The sequence below is a fragment of the Dendrobates tinctorius genome, unplaced genomic scaffold (assembly GCF_039654945.1).
Source record: "Dendrobates tinctorius isolate UK_male_01 unplaced genomic scaffold, ASM3965494v1 ptg000143l, whole genome shotgun sequence".
NCBI classification, from domain to species: Eukaryota; Metazoa; Chordata; class Amphibia; order Anura; family Dendrobatidae; genus Dendrobates; species Dendrobates tinctorius.
The window spans coordinates 15,627,854-15,647,803 of NW_027361810.1; the positions used below are offsets into that span (position 1 = coordinate 15,627,854).

At 44.5% G+C, this 19,950-nt stretch overlaps 1 protein-coding gene and 1 long non-coding RNA gene across 3 annotated transcripts in view; one reads left to right on the top strand and one right to left on the bottom strand.

Annotated features, from left to right (window-relative positions):
• Window positions 1–19,950, top strand: part of THSD7B (thrombospondin type 1 domain containing 7B) — a 501,312-nt gene that overhangs the window by 236,170 nt on the left and 245,192 nt on the right. For both annotated transcript variants that reach the window (XM_073545559.1, XM_073545560.1), the window contains exons 8-10: window positions 14,366–14,554; window positions 15,177–15,411; window positions 15,724–15,839. In XM_073545559.1, the coding sequence (XP_073401660.1) occupies window positions 14,366–14,554; window positions 15,177–15,411; window positions 15,724–15,839 (540 nt within the window). The remainder of the gene's footprint in view (window positions 1–14,365; window positions 14,555–15,176; window positions 15,412–15,723; window positions 15,840–19,950) is intronic.
• LOC141049286 (uncharacterized) overlaps window positions 1–19,950 on the bottom strand; it is a 135,742-nt gene that overhangs the window by 93,042 nt on the left and 22,750 nt on the right. The window lies entirely within an intron of this gene.

The window sequence follows — 19,950 nt, forward strand, 5'->3', positions numbered from 1 at the left end:
CAGATCATGTGGGATCTGATCTCTGGGATTTCCACCGACCCCCAGAATGGGGATCTAAATTGCCCTGCTCTACAGGAGAGGTAGCTGCACCTGCGTGATATCACTCATTCTCCATGCAATAGCACCCAACTTTGTCTGGCCGTCCAATAGAGAAAGAATGTATCAGTGGCGTTCATGTGCGGCCACTGCGCCATTGTGATAGATCTCTGGATCTGTGGTGGTTCCAATGATGGGGCATTTCGGAGCCTTGATCTCTGGATCTGAGGTGGTTCCAATGATGGGGCATTTCGGAGCCTTGATCTCTGGATCTGTGGTGGTTCCAATGATGGGACACAGAACCTGCAGCCAAGAATCAAATAATATCAATGCAACATCACACCATAGTTATAGGGAACATGGTCATCTTGCATCCAGCAAGTCGCCGCCGCCTTGACATTCAAGTCACGAGCGGACTAGCAGATTTGGCGTTCTTGAAACTTGTACTTAGTTTATCACATTCACTTTCATTGAGGTGTGATATTACATGAGCTTTGATCCTGTGATACTTGTCCATCACTTGGATCCACACCAATTCATAGGATATGGATATGAAATGCCAGAATGGGGTGCTGGCTGCACAAGGGCGCCACTTCTTAATTCAGCCTGTATAGGACACCTGGAGAAAACTGAGGACCATACTTGGCTATGTCCAGGATGAATGCAGTGGTGGTTACTGCTCCATTTTCACCAGGCATTACAATGCCTAGTAATGGTTCCATTAACGGGAATCTTAAAGTGTAGCCAAAGACCACACAATTGCAATGCAACATTAGACCATCCAAAAACAAAACAAAATTGGAGCCAAAAGTGTAAAGGATTGAATGGAGAAGAGATCCATGATAAGAAACTTTAATGTTTATTAAATGACAATTATGAAAAATCAACACTACAATAATAAGCAGAGATTTCACAGTAATAGGGGACGCTAAGGTGGCAACCAAAAGACAAGGATGGAATAAAAGTAATATGGTAAGTAGAGTGGTGTTAAATTCCAATTCCTTGCAATGCAGCAGATCGCTAACACAAAGCGAGAAAAACACAATATATAAAAGATGATTTAGGAGTGGGGTACTAGTCCCTCAATAGTGTGGAGAAGTCTCCAAACAATACTATAGGGCAACACCAAAAGGGACCGAGCGCTGCATGTGGCCCCTGGGCTTCAGGTCGTGCACCCCAGCTTTCAATAGTTCTGCCGAGTGAGTGCTGGTGAATAATATAAGGGGTAGTTTCCATTGCAATCAGCAAAATTTTTTTCCGCTTCAAGCAGATTTCTTGCTGCTGTTTCTTTTGTGGACGTCTGAAAGAAAAGCAGCAGATGAAGACGAGAGTCCTTGAACGCCGCATAGAATTTATGTTGGCAGAAGCTGCGATAGGGAAGATCATGAAGTTGCATGAGTTGGCACGAGGGATAGTTTAACCCTCTGAACTATCACACCGATGAATCTAGTAAATAAGTCTAGAAGATGAAAGACTTGGTATGTGCAGATGTGTCCAACTGAGTCAGAATGTGGATGGAGGGGAGAAAAGACACAGTATAACAGCTATAATACAAAGAAAAGTTCTGTCACTTTCTTAGGCTGGTTTCACACTTGCGTTGGGCAGCGCTGCGGAGGTCTGCGTAGTTCCTCCGTTAAGCCCCTCCCACTGCCACACCTCTTCCATTCAGCTCCGCCTATGTTGGCATGCATCCTGCGTACCTATCTTTCACATTGGGTACGCAGGCCATGCGGGTGTATGCGGATGCCTCCGCATGCGTCTTTTGGACGCTGCGCCGAAATGCGTCGGCGCCGTGCGTCACTTCAAGAAATGTATGCCAGTCGGACTAGAGTACATTTTCGGCATACTGTACCCCACTTAGTTTTGGGATGTAAATCATGAAGAAATTGTTATCGCCCTCTCTCAGGGAAGCTCCATCGACTTTTCAAAAAGTTGTCTAAGATTGCCAAAAGTCACAAAATCTTTGCACAACTACGAGTTGCTCAAAGACGTTGTGAGGTTTCCTCCAGTTTGACACCAGATTTCTAACACCCAGCACCTGACAAGTCAGTCCCTCCCCAGCTATGTTGCTTTTGGGGATTGCATACATTGCACCTCCTCCAATGGTTCTCTGATTTTGAGAAGGAAATCTTGCAATCAAATGTTATTACCATGGGAAGTGGTTAACACTCATCTTCAGTTCACTAACAAAGACTGCAGTTGGGTTACTCCACTCTCTCTACTACGCATGACTGCAGGATCAGACTACACAGGGATTGTTTGTAGTCTGTAATCATGGCTACAAATAAGTCTGCATTGAAGCTGTGTACATAAAATAGCTGGATTTTTTATTTTTTTTTTGTGTTTTTTTAATTTCCATATAAAAAATAAAGAAGTCATTCATAGAGAGACTAAGAACAACACCCCTCATAAAACCATCAGGCGAAACGCGCGTCGGGGCACGGGCAGGTGATTTCCCCTCTTTAATCTACATGTGTAAGCAACACTGTCTATATTCATGAGTCTGCTTTATATTTGAGCCCTGTAGGCTTTTTTTCGGGATTCCTTTATGTTTGTTGATGCTCTCAGTTTACTTTCTACTCATGTATTCCAAATCTGCACTTGCTACTTTATTCCTTCAGGAATTGGGAGCATCAGCTACACATCCGTGTACCTAATTCTTTAATTCTCAAATCGCTTAATTTGAAACAAATTGTCTACCCATATTTATTGGCTGTATAATCTTGTTGCATTTGTCATTTTATATTTTCTTCAGGATTTTGGATATATCAAATAGGCTAAATTCTATACCTAAAGAAATGTTTATTGCATTTGCAAATTTTTTATTATTTTTTGGTGAGGGTAGCTTACTCCTTCCTTTCTTCCGCATGTCTGAGAACAACATATGTATAATATTTGTTAACCTTTTACTAAACATTTATCAAAAATGTATGACCACTTAAAACAGCAGCTGAATTAAAAAAGAAGGGAAAGAAACTCACATCTAGTATATTATTGTATATGGTCAAAATGAAAAAGTGATGTTATGCATGAGAAGTTTCTATCAAATTTTGGCTCACGAAAATCTAAAAAAAAAAAAAAGTAAAAAATCTAGGATGATTGCGTTAAAAAAAAAAAAAAGAACCATCTGTTCCAAATTTTGATATGCTTATCTAATTTGTCCACTATAATTGCTCTTTTTTGTCCAATTGTTTTAATTTCACATATTTCATTAAGCCATTCCTTAATACATGATGTTCTATTGTCTTTCCAGTATCTCACAACTAATTTTTGGGCCACATTGCTAATATGAAAAGTATGGGGGGGGGGGGGTTATAGCTGATAATTTTAATAAGAATGATTTTTATATTCTCAATAAAACATTGAATAATAACAATCTAATACTTTCTCATATTATGAAAGATTCCACTCCTTTTTGAAAAGGTATAATTAACAGATCACCTCTTCCTAAGCCTATCGCTACTATATGCAAACTTACAAAGGAGTTGTGGGACGCCCTCACACCCAGGGCTGTGGGGTACTCGGTACCGGGGACGGTGGATCTCAATGGAAGTTGTCACGGTAGCTGTGACCCGGCCCGTGGCCCTGGGCGCCCATTGTAAATGTTCAGTGTGAATGAATAAGTCGTGACACCACCTGTGGTGTTCGGCAATGTAGATGTCAGGCCGACGCTGCAGACAGATCCTCTGGGACAGATGGTGTGGTGCAGCAGTGATGGTATAGCCCTCCACAGGCAGGGCTGTAGTTCCAGGGCAGAGTAGATATGGTGATACTTAGATGGTGTAGTGTCAGGCGCAGGGGAGGTAGCAGTGCCGGGCAGGTTGACGCAGGAATCAGTGGAGGACACCAGGGCATGTAGTTCCAAAGCTTTACTCACAGTCTGTCGTACAAACAGGTGCCTGCTTCTGTGCCGTGTCCTCCGAGTCTGGGACTCAGTCAACCCCCAGGCCAGATGGAATACCCCTTTCCAACACTCCGCCAACTTGTGCCTTTCTGAACGTCACCTCTTATAGCGCCTTTGCGTGAAGTACTCCTAGTACTGAGTTACACTGGAGTTCCTCCTGTCTGATGTTCCTATGAACCCTACTTATACGTCAGACAGCTGTAGCCTGCTTCGGGGACTCCTTGCTACTAAGTCCCGGCTCACTATCCAGTTGCTGTTGTGCCCCCAAGTCTTGTGTGGGAATAAAGTGGTCACTACTTCTATTCCTCCGGTGTCTGCTGCAGGACCATTAGTATCCGTACAACCTCGGGGACCGGGCCCCGGCCTTGCGCTTGGAACTTCTAGGAAGGGTTCTCTTCTAACCCACGTCCTCTGTTCTCTTTTACTCCTCACATTCCGTACTAATCCTGTCTTTCTATGGAGAGTCAAGCTTTCTGTCTATGTTGCTCTCTCGTTCTCTCTTTCCCGTGCCAGCAGACCCAGATCACTGGGATCTGCTGCAGCACTTCCATCCATCTATCCCTCTCTCTAGGGATCTTCTCTCTCCAACCAACTACTGACTGACTGCCTTAAACTCTTCCCGCTCCTTGAAATGTAATCTAACTCCACCCACCTCCCAGCACGTTTCGTGTTCCAAGCAGGGAGCCACCAATGGGTGCTTTGCTATACTCCATGCAGGGAGCCGCCGAAGGAGCTTTGCTACACTACTTTGTGGTGTGGGGTGCAGGTGTTGGAGCGTGATCAGGAGTTTCCACCTTACCTGGATGGTGGGGTACCACACCTCAGGAGGTGGTGCAGTACCTCTGTGGCGACTGAGTCTCAGGGGTGTCACATACCCCCCCCGTTAAACACAGCACATCCGCAGGCTGCAAAGCAAACAAAGTTGACAAACACGGGAACATACAAAATTTTTGCAATGCTTAGTAAACAGTTCTTATCTAATCTTCTCAATGTGAGAGGCACTCATTCTTGAGCGTTGCAAGCAATTCTTACTTAACTGTCTAAAGTCTTAATTCAAAAGTGCAAGTTTCATCATCAACATATTTCTTCATCTTTCCTTTTTCACATTTTCTACTTTTCTGTCATTAGCTTAAAGTGACAACCGCTGATACCTGGGTCATCACCTACATTTTACAAGTCTTCATTCTCTATTCAAATCTCTCAGATCTTTATTAAAACATTCCTAAATCTTATATGTAAAGCTATCATAAATCTTATATAAAAAGCTATCATAAGACACATTATCAAATACTTCACATTAAAACTTTCAATAATTCTTGTAAGTGCTGGACACCACTCCCAGCCGGGATCTCTTGCAGTGTCCTTTGATTGGAGTCATGCTCCAGATGAGGTAGACCTTACCTTCGCAAAGTGTCTATGTAAAACCAAGAGAAGGCACCTAAAGAGGTGCAACTATTTACAAACACAGTTCTGGGTCATTCAGCGTCCATGATCTCCACAGTTCCAAATGAAGAAATGCTGCCAATCAAACTGGGCAACAATAGTGCAAACAGAAAAACATGAGGAACAAAATTAGAAAAAAGGCACAACGGTGCAAATACCTTTCTGGGCAACAAAGTTAGTCATTTTGCAGGTTCTGGCTAGTTGTCCCCTCCTGGGGTACTGGAAGCTGTTGATTTGGGCTGCTTCCAGGCGAGATGCTTTGGGAGTCTTCATCCTGTGATTGATTGCTTGCTAATCGCAGGTACTCTGCTTCCCAAAGGGTGACATTGGGACCGGTCGGGGTAATCGAAAGGGCCATGGAGACATCGACTGCCTTGGGGGGATGGCGCGTCAGCAAATTTCCAGGGGTACCTCTGCTGCGGTCAGCGGTTCAGCAGGTGTTGTTGCCGGCACCACTGGATCATCCTCTTCCAGTTCCATCAGGACCTCCATGATGGGTACTGTAGCCTGGGGCCACCGGCGAGGGTCGATCAGGCCATTCCAATTCTTTGGCTCTACTCCCAACACCAAGGTCATGCCCGGAGCGGTAATCATACCTTGCGCTCCCTGCTGAGGCTCCGGTCCCGATGCGGGTGCAAGGTACTGAGCAGCGGCGGCCACAACTCCCGGAGTCGCCGGCGGGGCAGGTCGCAGCTGGATCTGGCCAGGGGCAAGGTTGGTTTCTGCCAAGGCCATCAGCAAGGGCCCGCGTGGCCATGCCCGGTCCAGACGGGGCCGCGGTCCCAGTTCTCCATTCGGCTCTGGAACCCTCATGTAACTCCTCTGGGCAGGCCTTAACCAGTGACAATATCTGCTTTGAGGTGGTGACAGGTGCTGCAGAGGGTGTCTCAGCGGGCGTATACTCCGCAGGGGCGGCCTGGGGGCAAGTTGCTTTTCCTCCCCCTGTTCTTCTGGCTTCTTTCCTCCTTCCATCATGGAGTTCTGCCGTTCTTCCTGTCTGAGCTCTTTTCCTACCACTGGCCTTCGCCCCTCCTTCTGAGGGCGGCATCTTTTTCCTACTCCTCCATACCAAGCCAGTACACGAACCCCTCAGGGGGTGGGCCATGTTGCAGTTGCATAGAAGTTCAGACAGGGTAGGCCCAAAACAGTTTGCGGTCTTTTCTTAGGACCACCCATGTTGTCACGCCCTTCTTCACCGCACCAGCGGCCATTTTTAGCGATCATTTTACAGTCTATCAAATAGGGTCTTCGGCACATTTCCACAAACTTTTTAGTTCAATAAATCGTAGGCACACAGAACCCGATGGCATCGGGTCTCGTCATCCTGTTCGTGACGCCAAGTTGGGACGCCCTCACACCCAGGGCTGTGGGGTACTCGGTACCGGGCCCGGTGGATCTCAATGGAAGTGGTCACGGTAGCTGTGACCCAGCCCGTGGCCCTGGGCGCCCATTGTAAATGTTCAGTGTGAATGAATAAGTTGTGACGCCATCTGTGGTGTTCCACAATGTAGATGTTAGGCCGACGCTGCAGACAGATCCTCTGGGACAGATGGTGTGGTGCAGCAGTGATGGTATAGCCCTCCACAGGCAGGGCTGTAGTCCCAGGGCAGAGTAGATATGGTGACACTTAGACGGTGTAGTGTCAGGTGCAGGGGAGGTAGCAGTGCCGGGCAGGTTGACGCAGGAATCCGTGGAGGACACCATGGCATGTAGTTCCAAAACTTTACTCACAGTCTGCCGTACAAACAGGTGCCTACTTCGGTGCCGTGTCCTCCGGGTCTGGGACTCAGTCAACCCCCAGGCCAGATGGAATACTCCTTTCCAACACTCCGCCAACTTGTGCCTTTCTGAACGTCTCGTCTTATAGCGCCTTTGAGTGAAGTACTCCTAGTACTGAGTTACACTGGAGTTCCTCCTGTCTGATGTTCCTATGAACTCTACTTGTACAGCAGACAGCTGTAGCCTGCTTCGGGGACTCCTTGCTACTAAGTCCCGGCTCACTATCCAGTTGCTGTTGTGCCCCCAAGTCTTATGTGGGAATAAAGTGGTCACTACTTCTATTCCTCCGGTGTCTGCTGCAGGACCATTAGTATCCTTACAACCTCGGGGACCGGGCCCCGGCCTTGCGCTTAGAGCTTCTAGGAATGGTTCTCTTCTCACCCACGTCCTCTGTTCTCTTTTACTCCTCACGTTCCATACTAATCCTGCCTTTCTATGGAGAGTCAAGCTTTCTGTCTATGTTGCTCTCTCGTTCTCTCTTTCCCGTGCCAGCAGACCAAGATCACTGGGATCTGCTGCAGCACTTCCATCCATCTATCCCTCTCTCTAGGGATCTTCTTCTCTCTCCAACCAACTACTGACTGACTTAAACTCTTCCCGCTCCTTGAAATGTAATCTAACTCCACCCACCTCCCAGCATGTTTCGTGTTCCAAGCAGGGAGCCACCAAGGGGTGCTTTGCTATACTCCAAGCAGGGAGCTGCCGAAGGTGCTTTGCTACACTACTTTGTGGTGTGGGGTGCAGGTGTTGGAGCGTGGTCAGGAGTTTCCACCTTACCTGGATGGTGGGGTACCACACCTCAGGAGGAGGTGCAGTACGTCTGTGGCGACTGAGCCTCAGGGGCGCCACAGTTGTCCAGGACTTAGTTTTTTAAGCCGATAGTAAGGAAAAAAAAAAAACAAAACAAAAAAAAACAGGCAGGTACAGTAGTTGCTAGTTACCTGCCTGTTTGACCCGTTATCGGATCAGAGCAGTCACAGACAGCTCCCGTCGGCAATTGATCTGCTCAACATCAACAGAGCAACTCTTCTTCTCCAAGTCTGCTCTGTCGATGGGGTGTGACTGCCGATGTCATGCTGACTGACAGCCGGCTCCCCATGGCTAGGCGGTAAGGAGCCACCTACCAGTTAGCATGATATCGGCACTCACGCTCCAGCAACAAAGCAGAGTGAATGAGAATTTGCTGCTCTGTCGACGTTTCTTCAGTGGAAGCTGCTGAAACACCGGCAGAAGTCTGTGGCCACTCTGTGCCGGTAGAGATCGGTGCCAGACACAACAGGCATGTAGTTAGTTCTTAGGTACGCAGTAAAAACTAGAAATAGTCCTGGATAACCCCTTTAAGTTTAGACCCAACAGTTCTTACCTTCTTATTTGAATGGACCTCAGAACTCAACACATATTTCAAGACTCAAACAGCAAAGATCCTAATTTTTTGTCATTCTACTTCTCTAAGGCTAGGTTCACATTGCGTTAATGCAGTCCGTTCAACGCACAGCATTGACGTACTGCATTTACACTACTGTCATACTGTGATCGCGTTATGCTATACCGCTAGCGCAGCTTCCCTATCTGTGCTAGCAGTGACGTTCCCCCGAACGCTGCAGACCTCGCCGGAGGGTCCGTCACAGAATGACGGCACATTGTGAACTCATGCCGATTATGACATGCGTTGGCAATGCGCTCGTCTATTGCAGTCTATAGGTGCGTTAACGCATCTGTTACATAGCATTAATGCCGCTATGTAACGGATGCGTTAAACGCTGCCCACAAACGCAATGTGAACCCAGCCCGAGTATGAAAATTCAGGAAATTACAAACTAGTGACTAGTTTGTAAAGAACATCTGAACTTTTACAGCAGCGTCTTGCATTTTGTTTTATATCTATAGTACTCCAGCAAACTGTTTTATTCCGTACTCTGCGCATAAAAACTGCCAAGCAATGAACATCTGCAATCAGACGCATTTTTGTTTCCATCCATTATCAATTTTCCTGGTCTCTGCTTGCTGTCAGTGATTAGGAGTATCCTTGTTCACATATATAATTGAAAACCTTCATTAAAGAGGTTTTCCGGGATAATCATTGATGAAATATCTGACAGGTAAAGTAGGATCCCCAGTTATTAGACGGCCACTGTTGTGTCCATCACAGAGAATTAAAGCCTCCCTCCTTTCAGTTCTATGGGCGGTGCAGACAAGTTGGAGCAATATGGTTTATGGCTTCCTAAATGTGCTTTGTGTTTAATTTTCAAGATTCCTGCTTGCTGGAAACTTCTTCTTTACATGCAGAAACTGAAAAGGTTTCCAGACTTGCTAATTCTCACAGATGATGAATTACATCCAGTCTTCCAGGCTCTGCAGTGACGCATTTGATCTGCGCAGACACATTGTAGCAGAGAGATGATATTCATGTTGGATACATTGTGTCTCACAGAAGGCCACAGACTGGTTGTAATTGTCAGGAACTTTTCATTTGCTGACAAGTAGAGATCTTAAAAATGGTGAAATGATGAAAATATTGGTCCACAAGTAACTTGTTTCACACGTCTGCAGACCATATTACATGCGTATATCAGGAATGATGGAAACTTCCCATTGGCTAAAAGGAAGTGATTGCAGTGATGGTGCCGTATTATGGGATTGCTAGTTTTGCTGTGGCCTCAGCTATTCTTTGATATGTAAAACCATCATTCATGTATGAGCTGCCGGTATTATGATTTTATGCATATAGGATTGTTGTCGTGTCTCTGTACTGGATAATGAGCTGTCGGTTTTGGCATGCAGCTCTCCTCTCCACACTTATGTCTGCTTTGTTAACAATCTTTCAGGCTTATTTCCCTACTGATGTAAGTGTTCTCCGCTGCGTTCTGCTGAGATGGCAGCATATGTCAGCACAGTATGGTTAGTGTGTATTTTACTCAAGAGAGGGAGGCGATTATATATGATTGCACCCTCTGGTGATGCCTCACCTTCCATTCAGTCTATAATGCTATGTGAAGTTACATAGTTTTTTTTTCACCATTGAATAAGCTCCTCTGCAAGGTCACATCCTTCATTGACTATCATGGTACATGTAATTAAAGGGCACTCTGTAATTATTATAGTAAAGCTGTCCTTTCACACAAAATCTGCACAGAAGCATGATCTTGCTGCTCTTATCCCCTACAATATGGTAAAACTGCTTCTGGAGCACATACCAGTCTATTATGTCCAGAAATTGTCTGAATTCTCATACTGTATATGAGAATTCCATCCACAGTTTTTGAGTAGGTTGTTCCCTTTTTACATGAATTATGCCAGCACTATAGGTACAGGAATTTACTTTCCCTCACCTCCTAGTATGCATTGCTCCTGCCATTGCCCAGTGGCTTGTCTGCTCAAAACTTACATCCCACATTTTAATATACCTGTATTCTTGACAGACAAGAGAGGAGCTAGCAGCAGAAAAACATAGATATGCCCCACCTTCAGTAAAGACAAATACCCAACCACCATTTCCTTAAAGGGAATCTGTCACCCCTTTTTTGAGATATCATATAATGATATCATTCAATTGTGTCACATAAGGATTCTCTTCGTACTTTTGCTTCCCCCTGACCCCGCACCTTTCATGCATAAATACCTTTTTTATATCAGTTCAGATGTATGTAAACTGCCACGGTCTGGTCCGCTGGGCGGGGTTTATTCAACTGCTCCCCCTCCCTGTCTTGCTCTTCACAAGAAGAAATGCGTAGAGCAAGACGGGGGGGGGGAGCAGGTGAATAAGCCCCGCCCAGCGGACTGGACCATGGCAGTTTACATACATCTGAACTGATATAAAAAAGGTATTTATGCATGAAAGGTGCGGGGTCAGGGGGAAGCATAAGAACTAAGAGAATCCTTATGTGACACACAATTGAATGATATCATTATATGATATCTCAAAAAAAAGGGTGACAGATTCCCTTTAAGAGACAAAGACCTGCCTCCCACTTCCTGTAGAGAGATAAGGACTCCAACATCACTACCTGTAGAGAGATACCACTTCCTGTAAAGAGATAAAGACACACACACCACTTCCTGTAGAGAGATAAAGATTCACCCACCACTTCCTGTAAAGAGATAAAGACCCACCCACCACTTCCTGTAGAGAGAGAAAGATTCACCCACCAAATCCTGTACATAGATAAGGACTCCCAACACAACTACCTGTAGAGAGATACTCACTCATCACTTCCGATAAAGACTCTCTGTAATGGGGATATCGCGACAGAGAGGGGCCAGAATATCGTAGCATCTGGTCACATGAAATCCTGAATGCAATAGAACTGCTTCACCATCCTATTAAACAGTACAGATTTTTTCCTTGCTCTGTCATTGCAAGAGTTAATCAGTTCCATTTACCTCCTGGAGCTCTCCATCCTGAATTGTCTCAGCTGTTATGTGTTAGGCACTCTCCTATGGTATGTATATGCTTGCCACTGGCACTTGGGAATTGCAAGTGATAGTTCTATTTCCTGGTTAGGTGTTGGATGAGAACTTCAGTGTTTGGAGTAGAGAATTGGAAAGTTGTTCAGGAGATTTCTGCTTGGAGTTGGTTTGCATGCTTATCCTCCTCCTCTCCTATTTGGTTTCTCCTACCTATGCCTCCCCTGTATTCCACTCTGTTGTTTTGTGAGTGTATTCGTATGATTTGTAGTTTTCTTTCATTCCTGTCTGTCTACTCTTGTCTGTCTAGTTATTGTAATGCTATACACTTCAGCCTCTCACCTCCCTGGGTGGGGGAGAGAAGAGATAAGGTTTAAGATAAGAGTATAGCAAGGTACCTGACCTCGGCATCTCTACCTTCCGGGGTAATCCATGGGACAGGGATAGACTAGGGCGCCCCTTAGTTCAAAGGACCAGGTACCTAGTCATTATGTGACACTCATCCACCACTTCCTGTACAAATATAAAAACTCACTCACTACTTCCTTTAGAAAAAACAAAAACAAAAAGTATCACCAAAAACAAAAAGGGTGCAAAAATCCTTCCAGGCATATACCAAACCTTATAAATAGACTCCAAAAACTGAAGGCAGCACACCCATGAAAATATCAAGTGCAGATTATTGGCCCATGTGTGATGTTTCGGTCCCAAGTGTGGACCTTTTTCATGCGTTATATTTTCATAGATGTGCTGCCTTCGCTTTTTGGAGTCTACTTCCTTTAGAGAGCTAAAGAGATAAAGACCCACCCACCACTTCCTGTGGAGGAACAATGACCCACCACTTTCTGTAGAGAGACAAAAACCCACCCACCGGTTCCTGTAAATTTCAACAATTTATATTTTCAGAAATCAAAAAATTAAAGAAAATGGCTATTGTTGGGACAATTTTTTTTACTTAAATGCATATATTTAGGGCTAAAAACTGGGTTCATTAAACAGTTTGCACCCTTAGTAGTTTCCAGACTCTTCTTTCCCCTGCACATTGGTGGATGCAGAGTTATCTGACTGGTGTGTCCTATGTTCTCTAGATAAGACTGTGCTCAGTCACTGTCACTCACTGATATCTTGAAAGTGGTGAGGAAGTGAAGCACAAAGGATTTGCTAATGTCATTTTTCTTTTTGGAAAGTTTCAAAAATTACAGTGCGCGCCACGTTTGTTGCATAATTTACAACTTTTTCATTGTTTTCTACCAAAATTTTTGCAAAGTATGTGGGGCATAGCCGGAGGGTGCAATTCAACAAAATTATTAATATTATGTGAAATATCAGTCTTAATAAATTATCTAAAATATTTAAATAAAATGCAGAAACTTTCATTTATACAGTAATTAAGGGGGGTTGTCCATGTCTTAGATATTCATAACCAATCCTTATGATAGTTCATCAGTGTCAGGTCAGTGGGGTCCAACACCCAGAATACCCACTGATCAACAGTTTTCAGGTCCCGAAAGTCAACAGTGGACAGAGCCAAAAGAGCACAGCACCCTAGTGGTCATTCTTGGGTACTGTAGCTCAGATCCCATTCACTTCAAAAGGAGCTGTAGTTTCAGTTTATCAAACAGCTGGAAAAACAACAAGACACAATTTTTCTGTCCATATAACTTTCGCAGCGAGTCTCTGCATTTGTTCCCAGCTTTAAATTTAGAAAGTTTCAGTTCTGGGAATAACTCAAAGGTAGAAAACAGAATAGCGACAATTCAATTACCCCAGAAGCCGGCATGTTCTGTCCATGCAGATTGATCACAGTCTGGAACAACACTCAGTTTCTCAACAAACAGCAGATCCGGGCCATGCATATTTAATAGTGGAAACTCACAGCAATGGCGGATGTGAGTCAGAATGGAATTTAAACGGGAAGAGACATATTAACACTATAGGAATTTGATTAAATGTGCATTTCCATGCGCCTATGCATCTCAATATTCTGTAGATTCTTTCCTCCCCTCTCTTAGAGAAAGACTGTTGTATGCAACCCCTGTTGTATCACATTTTAATTTAAAGGGGTTGTCTGCCAGAGCTGGTGCAATTCTGCATTAGAATGCTTAGCAGCGCTGATGATCATGCACCGGCAGACACCTGTGGGGATGTGGGCACAATCGGCAGCATTTTTTAACCTGTCCTCTTCATTCCGGTCGGTGTCTCCCAAACCAACGTTACCAGTGTCACTCATTTCCCAATGTGCAAGTGACCACCCATAAGACTAGGAGCATGTGGGTCGGATACACAACGGATGTTGTATACAGAAAATCTGCTGCAGATTACAACATTGTGCATGAAATGTTATGAAATCTGCTGAGACAATTCCCAATGGGAAAAAAAAAAACAGTGCCTCCGATTTGTAATTTTTGGCATGTCCGCACTGAAAATCTGCAGTCACAAAAACATACCTAATTATATGACTTCCCTGGATGTAAAATCCACAGCACTGGTGAATTGCTGCTGCAGAATTTCTCTGCAGCACATGGATGAGATATTGTAAAATCTGCTGCACAATGCAGACACTGTAATCTGCTGCGGATGGTCCATCCTGGAAAACTCGTCAATAACATATTCGGTAGAACTCGATGTATTTCCTTTAGAACATATAGAAATATTAGTCCTAGTTTTATTTTTCTTGTTTCTATGTAAATTTTACCCTCTGACTATGGTAGAAGGAATGACACTATTATTACAGATGTAGTTGTCTTCTGATGCCCGACGGCTGCTGCAGAGGACCCTAAAGTGTCTATTCCATTGTAGGCTTTCCGGTCTCTCCAGAGCGGTGTGTGGATGAGCCCCCCGTGCAACTGGTATGTAAGGTGCCCTGCAGTCTGGACTGTGTCATCAGCGAATGGTCGGACTGGTCGCCGTGTTCCAGGTCGTGTTCTACGAAAAATGCAGAAGGGAAGCAAAGCAGAACCAGGTCAATCCTCGCCTACCCCGGAGAAGGTGAGTGCCCAGCAGTGCTGTGTGAATGGGAACCTGTGTACGTTTCCAGGGAAGAAGAGTCAGGCATGGCATTGACTACTAGGAAAAAAGTCATGACTGGCCAAGCAGAGCCTGCATGCATTCGTAAGGGGTCTCGAGGTTTAGCCATTAGTTGGGAATATAGTGATCCAAAGTGTATTTCCATCTTTAGCGCCTCTCCAGATGGTGGTCCTGAGTGGTGGACCCTTGTCTATGATGTTCCATATGCCATAATAACATACATAGAAAACTTTTTAGAATGACCTTCAAGGGTTACGAGGTTTCCCTAAATAGCCATGACTTCTTTTTTCATGAGCGCCCCCTTTTGCCTTGGTGATGCGTTCTTCTGGAGCATCTGAGGACCACTGAATCTTCCCAAAATGTCCCAGAAAGGAAGTTTTGGAAGGAATTGGCCTGCACCAAATGCTCCTGAAGAGTTGGCAAGTTTGCATTTTACAGTAAAAGGACAGGGGTTGTCATGATAGTTACACCTTTAAAATGGACGGTTTAAAGGAAATAATCTGAAGTTTATTTTTTTGGTTTAAATTGCAATACACGATGGAATCTCAGGTAACACAATGATATCATTCCTCATCTGCTGCAGGTGGAAAGCTCTGTCCTTCAAACCAAGCCTTGTATGAATATCGATTGTGCAACGACCATCCCTGCTCGACATTTTACTGGGAGGCATCACCATGGGAACCGTGCGCTGCAGACGTAAAGATAACACAAGCTAACGCCACCATCGGCTGGAACAACGAGGCGGCATGTGGCCTGGGGGTGCAAACCCGGAGAGTCTCCTGTATGAAGAGCCATGGAGGTCAAGTCACCAGCAAAAGGTCCTTTACTAAATGTTAATGGAATGCAAAATAACAAACTTGTGTAGTGTACAGTATTTCCAAAGAGATTCATCATCTATTTCAAAGGCGTCTATGCCAGAGACTTCATTTTTTGATTAATATCTGTGCAAATTTACTAAATGTGAAGGGGAAGAGAACACTGAGGATGGATCTATAGAGAAGAGTGGGGGCTCCGATGCCGTCCTTCTCATCATACAATTATATATTCCTGCCTCATCACTAGAGAGCGCTAATGATAGAAATATTCAGAGACTTGTAGATTTAACATTGTGCTTCTTTTATACTTTTTAGATGCCCAGAATCTACAAAACCTGACACATTTCGGTCCTGTACTTTGCCTTGCACTAAGGATTGTATTGTGACTTTATTTAGCAACTGGACTCCGTGTCCCAAAGCCTGTCAGCCTGGTGAGTATATGTTACTGTAGCAGACTTTGTAATGGTCAGTATTGTAGTTATATTCTTGTACATAGGGGCAGTATTATAGTAGTTATATTCTTGTATATAGGGGCAGTATTATAGTAGTTATATTGTTGTACATAGGAGCAGTATTATAGTAGTTATATTCTTGTACATAGGAGCAGTATTATAGTAGCTATATTCTTGTACATAGGAGCAGTATTATAGTAGTTATATTCTTGTACATAGGGGCAGTATTATAGTAGTTATATTCTTGTACATAGGAGCAGTATTATAGTGGTTATATTCTTGTACATAGGAGCAGTATTATAGTGGTTATATTCTTGTACATAGGAGCGGTATTATAGTGGTTATATTCGTGTACATAGGAGCAGTATTATAGTAGTTATATTCGTGTACATAGGAGCAGTATTATAGTAGTTATATTCTTGTACATAGGAGCAGTATTATAGTAGCTATATTCTTGTACATAGGAGCAGTATTATAGTGGTTATATTCTTGTACATAGGAGCAGTATTATAGTGGTTATATTCTTGTACATAGGGGCAGTATTATAGTAGTTATATTCTTGTACATAGGAGCAGTATTATAGTAGTTATATTCTTGTACATAGGGGCAGTATTATAGTAGTTGTATTCTTGTACATAGGGGCAGTATTATAGTAGTTATATTCTTGTATATAGGTGCAGTATTATAGTAGTTATATTCTTGTACATAGGGGCAGTATTATAGTAGTTGTATTCTTGTACATAGGGGCAGTATTATAGTAGTTATATTCTTGTATATAGGTGCAGTATTATAGTAGTTATATTCTTGTACATAGGGGCAGTATTATAGTAGTTGTATTCTTGTACATAGGGGCAGTATTATAGTAGTTGTATTCTTGTACATAGGGGGCAGTATTATAGTAGTTATATTCTTCTACATAGGAGCAGTATTATAGTAGCTATATTCGTGTACATAGGAGCAGTATTATAGTAGTTATATTCTTGTACATAGGGGGCAGTATTATAGTAGTTATATTCTGTTAGGTGTCAGGTTTCTGCGTTTGCTCTGCAGGAATCCAGACCCTTACATTCTGCGGTCTCTTGCTGTTTATCTACCGCAGAGGAGATTGCCTTGCAGCAAATCTCTCCTGAGGCTAAGTCCTTCTGTCCTCCTACTGAGCATGCTCATGACACAATTTCCCATTGGAGATCGGGAGTCATGTGCTCAGGTCCTGCTCCAGATTTCATTGGTCCATCTCGGAGATCTGGAAGCTTGCAGAAGGTCCCGGCTGCTATAAAAAGCGCGCATGACTGTTCCACCATGCGCTAGTATAGTCTCTAGTTGCTGCTGTGTGAATGATGATGGATGTATGATTCTGGTGAATGACTAATTTGAAACCCCTTCCCTCTGATATTATGTATGTGGACAGGGACTAAGCTTAGAGTCAGCGCCAGCGCGCCACTACTGCATCATCCACAGTTGCTAGCGTCCGACATTGCGCTTGCGTACTAGCTGTGTCGTCCAGCGGCAGTGTCCTACGCCGCGCTGCAGTTGCAGTCCTCCTTGGCATCCGCAGTTGCGACGTCGCACGCACGGTAGGTCTAGACGGATGCAGTTCCGCTGTCTTTGGCTCTGCTCCTGTGACCAGATACCGTGTGTGCATTTACTCTGAGTACTGTGACTCCAACAGGCTCAGCCTTATTGTATTTGTCTTTGTTGGCACCTCTGTGACTTAACAGAGATTGCTCTGCTCACCTGGGTGACGTTTAACCCACGTGCGCATTTCCGCCATATTGCTTGCCTGCCACCACTTAGCAGCAGTCATATCATCTACTGCACGGTGGACCCTGAGCGGCGAACGCACTTTATTATTTCTATTTAGTGCGTTCCGCCCAGGGCTGTGGAGTCGGTAAGCCAAACCTGCGACTCTGACTCCTTAATTTCCCTTACACCGACTCCAACTCCCACATATATTGCTTATATTTAAGTGAAAAATTTATTGTGGTACAATGTGAACATCAGACATTTAATCATTTCTATGATCTAATAATCAAGATATTGAGATAGAACATAATATCTATTTATTGGATTACAACTTTGGAACACAGAAAACTAATAAATTGTAAATATGTAATACACTGTATACATGTACATGTATACGGTACAGACAAGTTTGGACACACCTTCTCATTCAAAGAGTTTTCTTTATTTTCATGACTATGAAAATTGTAGATTCACTCTGAAGGCATCAAAACAATGAATTAACACATGTGGAATTATATAATTAAAGTGTGAAACAACTGAAAACATGTCTTATATTCTAGATTCTTCAAAGTAGCCACCTTTTGCTTTGATTACTGCTTTGCACACTCTTGGCATTCTCTTGATGAGCTTCAAGTGGTAGTCACCAGAAATGGTCTTCCAACAGTCTTGAAGGAGTTCCCAGAGATGCTTAGCACTTGTTGGCCGTTTTGCCTTCACTCTGCGGTGCAGCTCACCCCAAACCATCTCGATTGGGTTCAGGTCTGGTGACTGTGGAGGCCAGGTCATCTGGCGTAGCACCCCATCACTCTCCTTCTTGGTCAAATAGCCCTTACACAGCCTGGAGGTGTGTTTGAGGCCATTGTCCTGTTGAAAAATAAATGATGGTCCAACTAAACGCAAACCGGATGGAATAGCATGTGTCATGTCGGACACTGTTCACACCAGGGTGTCCGGCAGACAGCGGTAATACCCTGTTGGGTATTCTGTTCCAGTCGGGATAGGGTTAACCAGGTTGTCATGCTGGCTGAGGGCTGGGCCACGCCCTTGGTCTTTAAATAGTTCGTCCTGACTATGGGCGTCGCCGACTATAGCTTTAGCCTAGTGCTAGCAATACCGGTCAGCAGTGGTGGTGTTGGAGCGTCTGATATCTGGTGCAGTATATCCCTCAGTGGTTCTTTCTCCAATCTGTTATATATATATATTTGGTTGCCCTTGCACATTATTGTATTCCCTTGTGTATTAACTGTGTGGTGTTTCTTTTACCCCTGTCCATACGTATTTGTGGGGTCTGGTGTCTGGTCCCCTCGCTGGGTGGAGGGTGGTGGGTTCAGCTTAGGGCTGGACAGGAGACAGGGACAGGGTGGAGGCTCAGGCAGGCACACCTTCAGTGTAAACCCTGGGTAGAGGGACAGACAGGGTTCCCCTAGTCTGAGGGACATCACAGGGGTCCCGGGGTTTTTGCCTAAAGTAACCTAGGCATACCATGACATTATAGTCGGCCCAAATAATAAAGTGAGAGAGGAAAAAAAAAAAAAAAAAAAAAAAAAAAAAAAAAAAAAAGGTATAGATAGGGAATATAGGGGTTACTTACTATGGATCCTATACTTTCCCTAACCAAGCAGCTGGAGGCTCTATCCATACAGGTCACTGAACTCAGGGGGGTGGTCCAGCAACAAGGCCTGTCAGCTCCTGCAGTACCTGCTGAGGCTGCAGCCAGGGCAGCTGAGCCCAAGTTTCCCCTTCCTGAACGATTTGCTGGTGATCGTGGTAAGTTCACGGTGTTTCATGAATCATGCAAATTGTATTTCCGTATGCGTCCACATTCCTCAGGTAATGAGGCTCAACGCGTGGGCTTGGTGATTTCTTTGCTGAGTGGTGACCCACAGGCCTGGGCCTTTTCACTCCCTTCAGACTCACAGGCATTTGAATCTGTAGATTTTTTTTTTCTCTGCTCTGGGTTTGATCTATGACGATCCGGATAGATTAAACTTAGCAGAGTCTAAGGTACGCTCACTGCTACAGGGTTATCGACCAGCTGAGGATTACTGCACGGAATTCCGGCGCTGGGCGGTGGACACGCAGTGGAATGACCCTGCGCTTAGAAGTCAATTTTTGCATGGGGTTTCTGGAAGGGTTAAACAGACTCTCCTAATGTACGAGACTCCTGCCTCTCTGGAGGCTGCGATGGCACTTGTAGTACGCATAGACCGACGTCTCCGTCAGGGGGCGCTGGTTTCGTTGCCTCCGGGAGGTGGGGGAGTGGTCGGTGAGGTTGCCGCGGGTGAATCCGTGGAACCCATGCAGATCGCTGGTATAGCACAGTCACCGAGTAACAAGCCTAAACGTC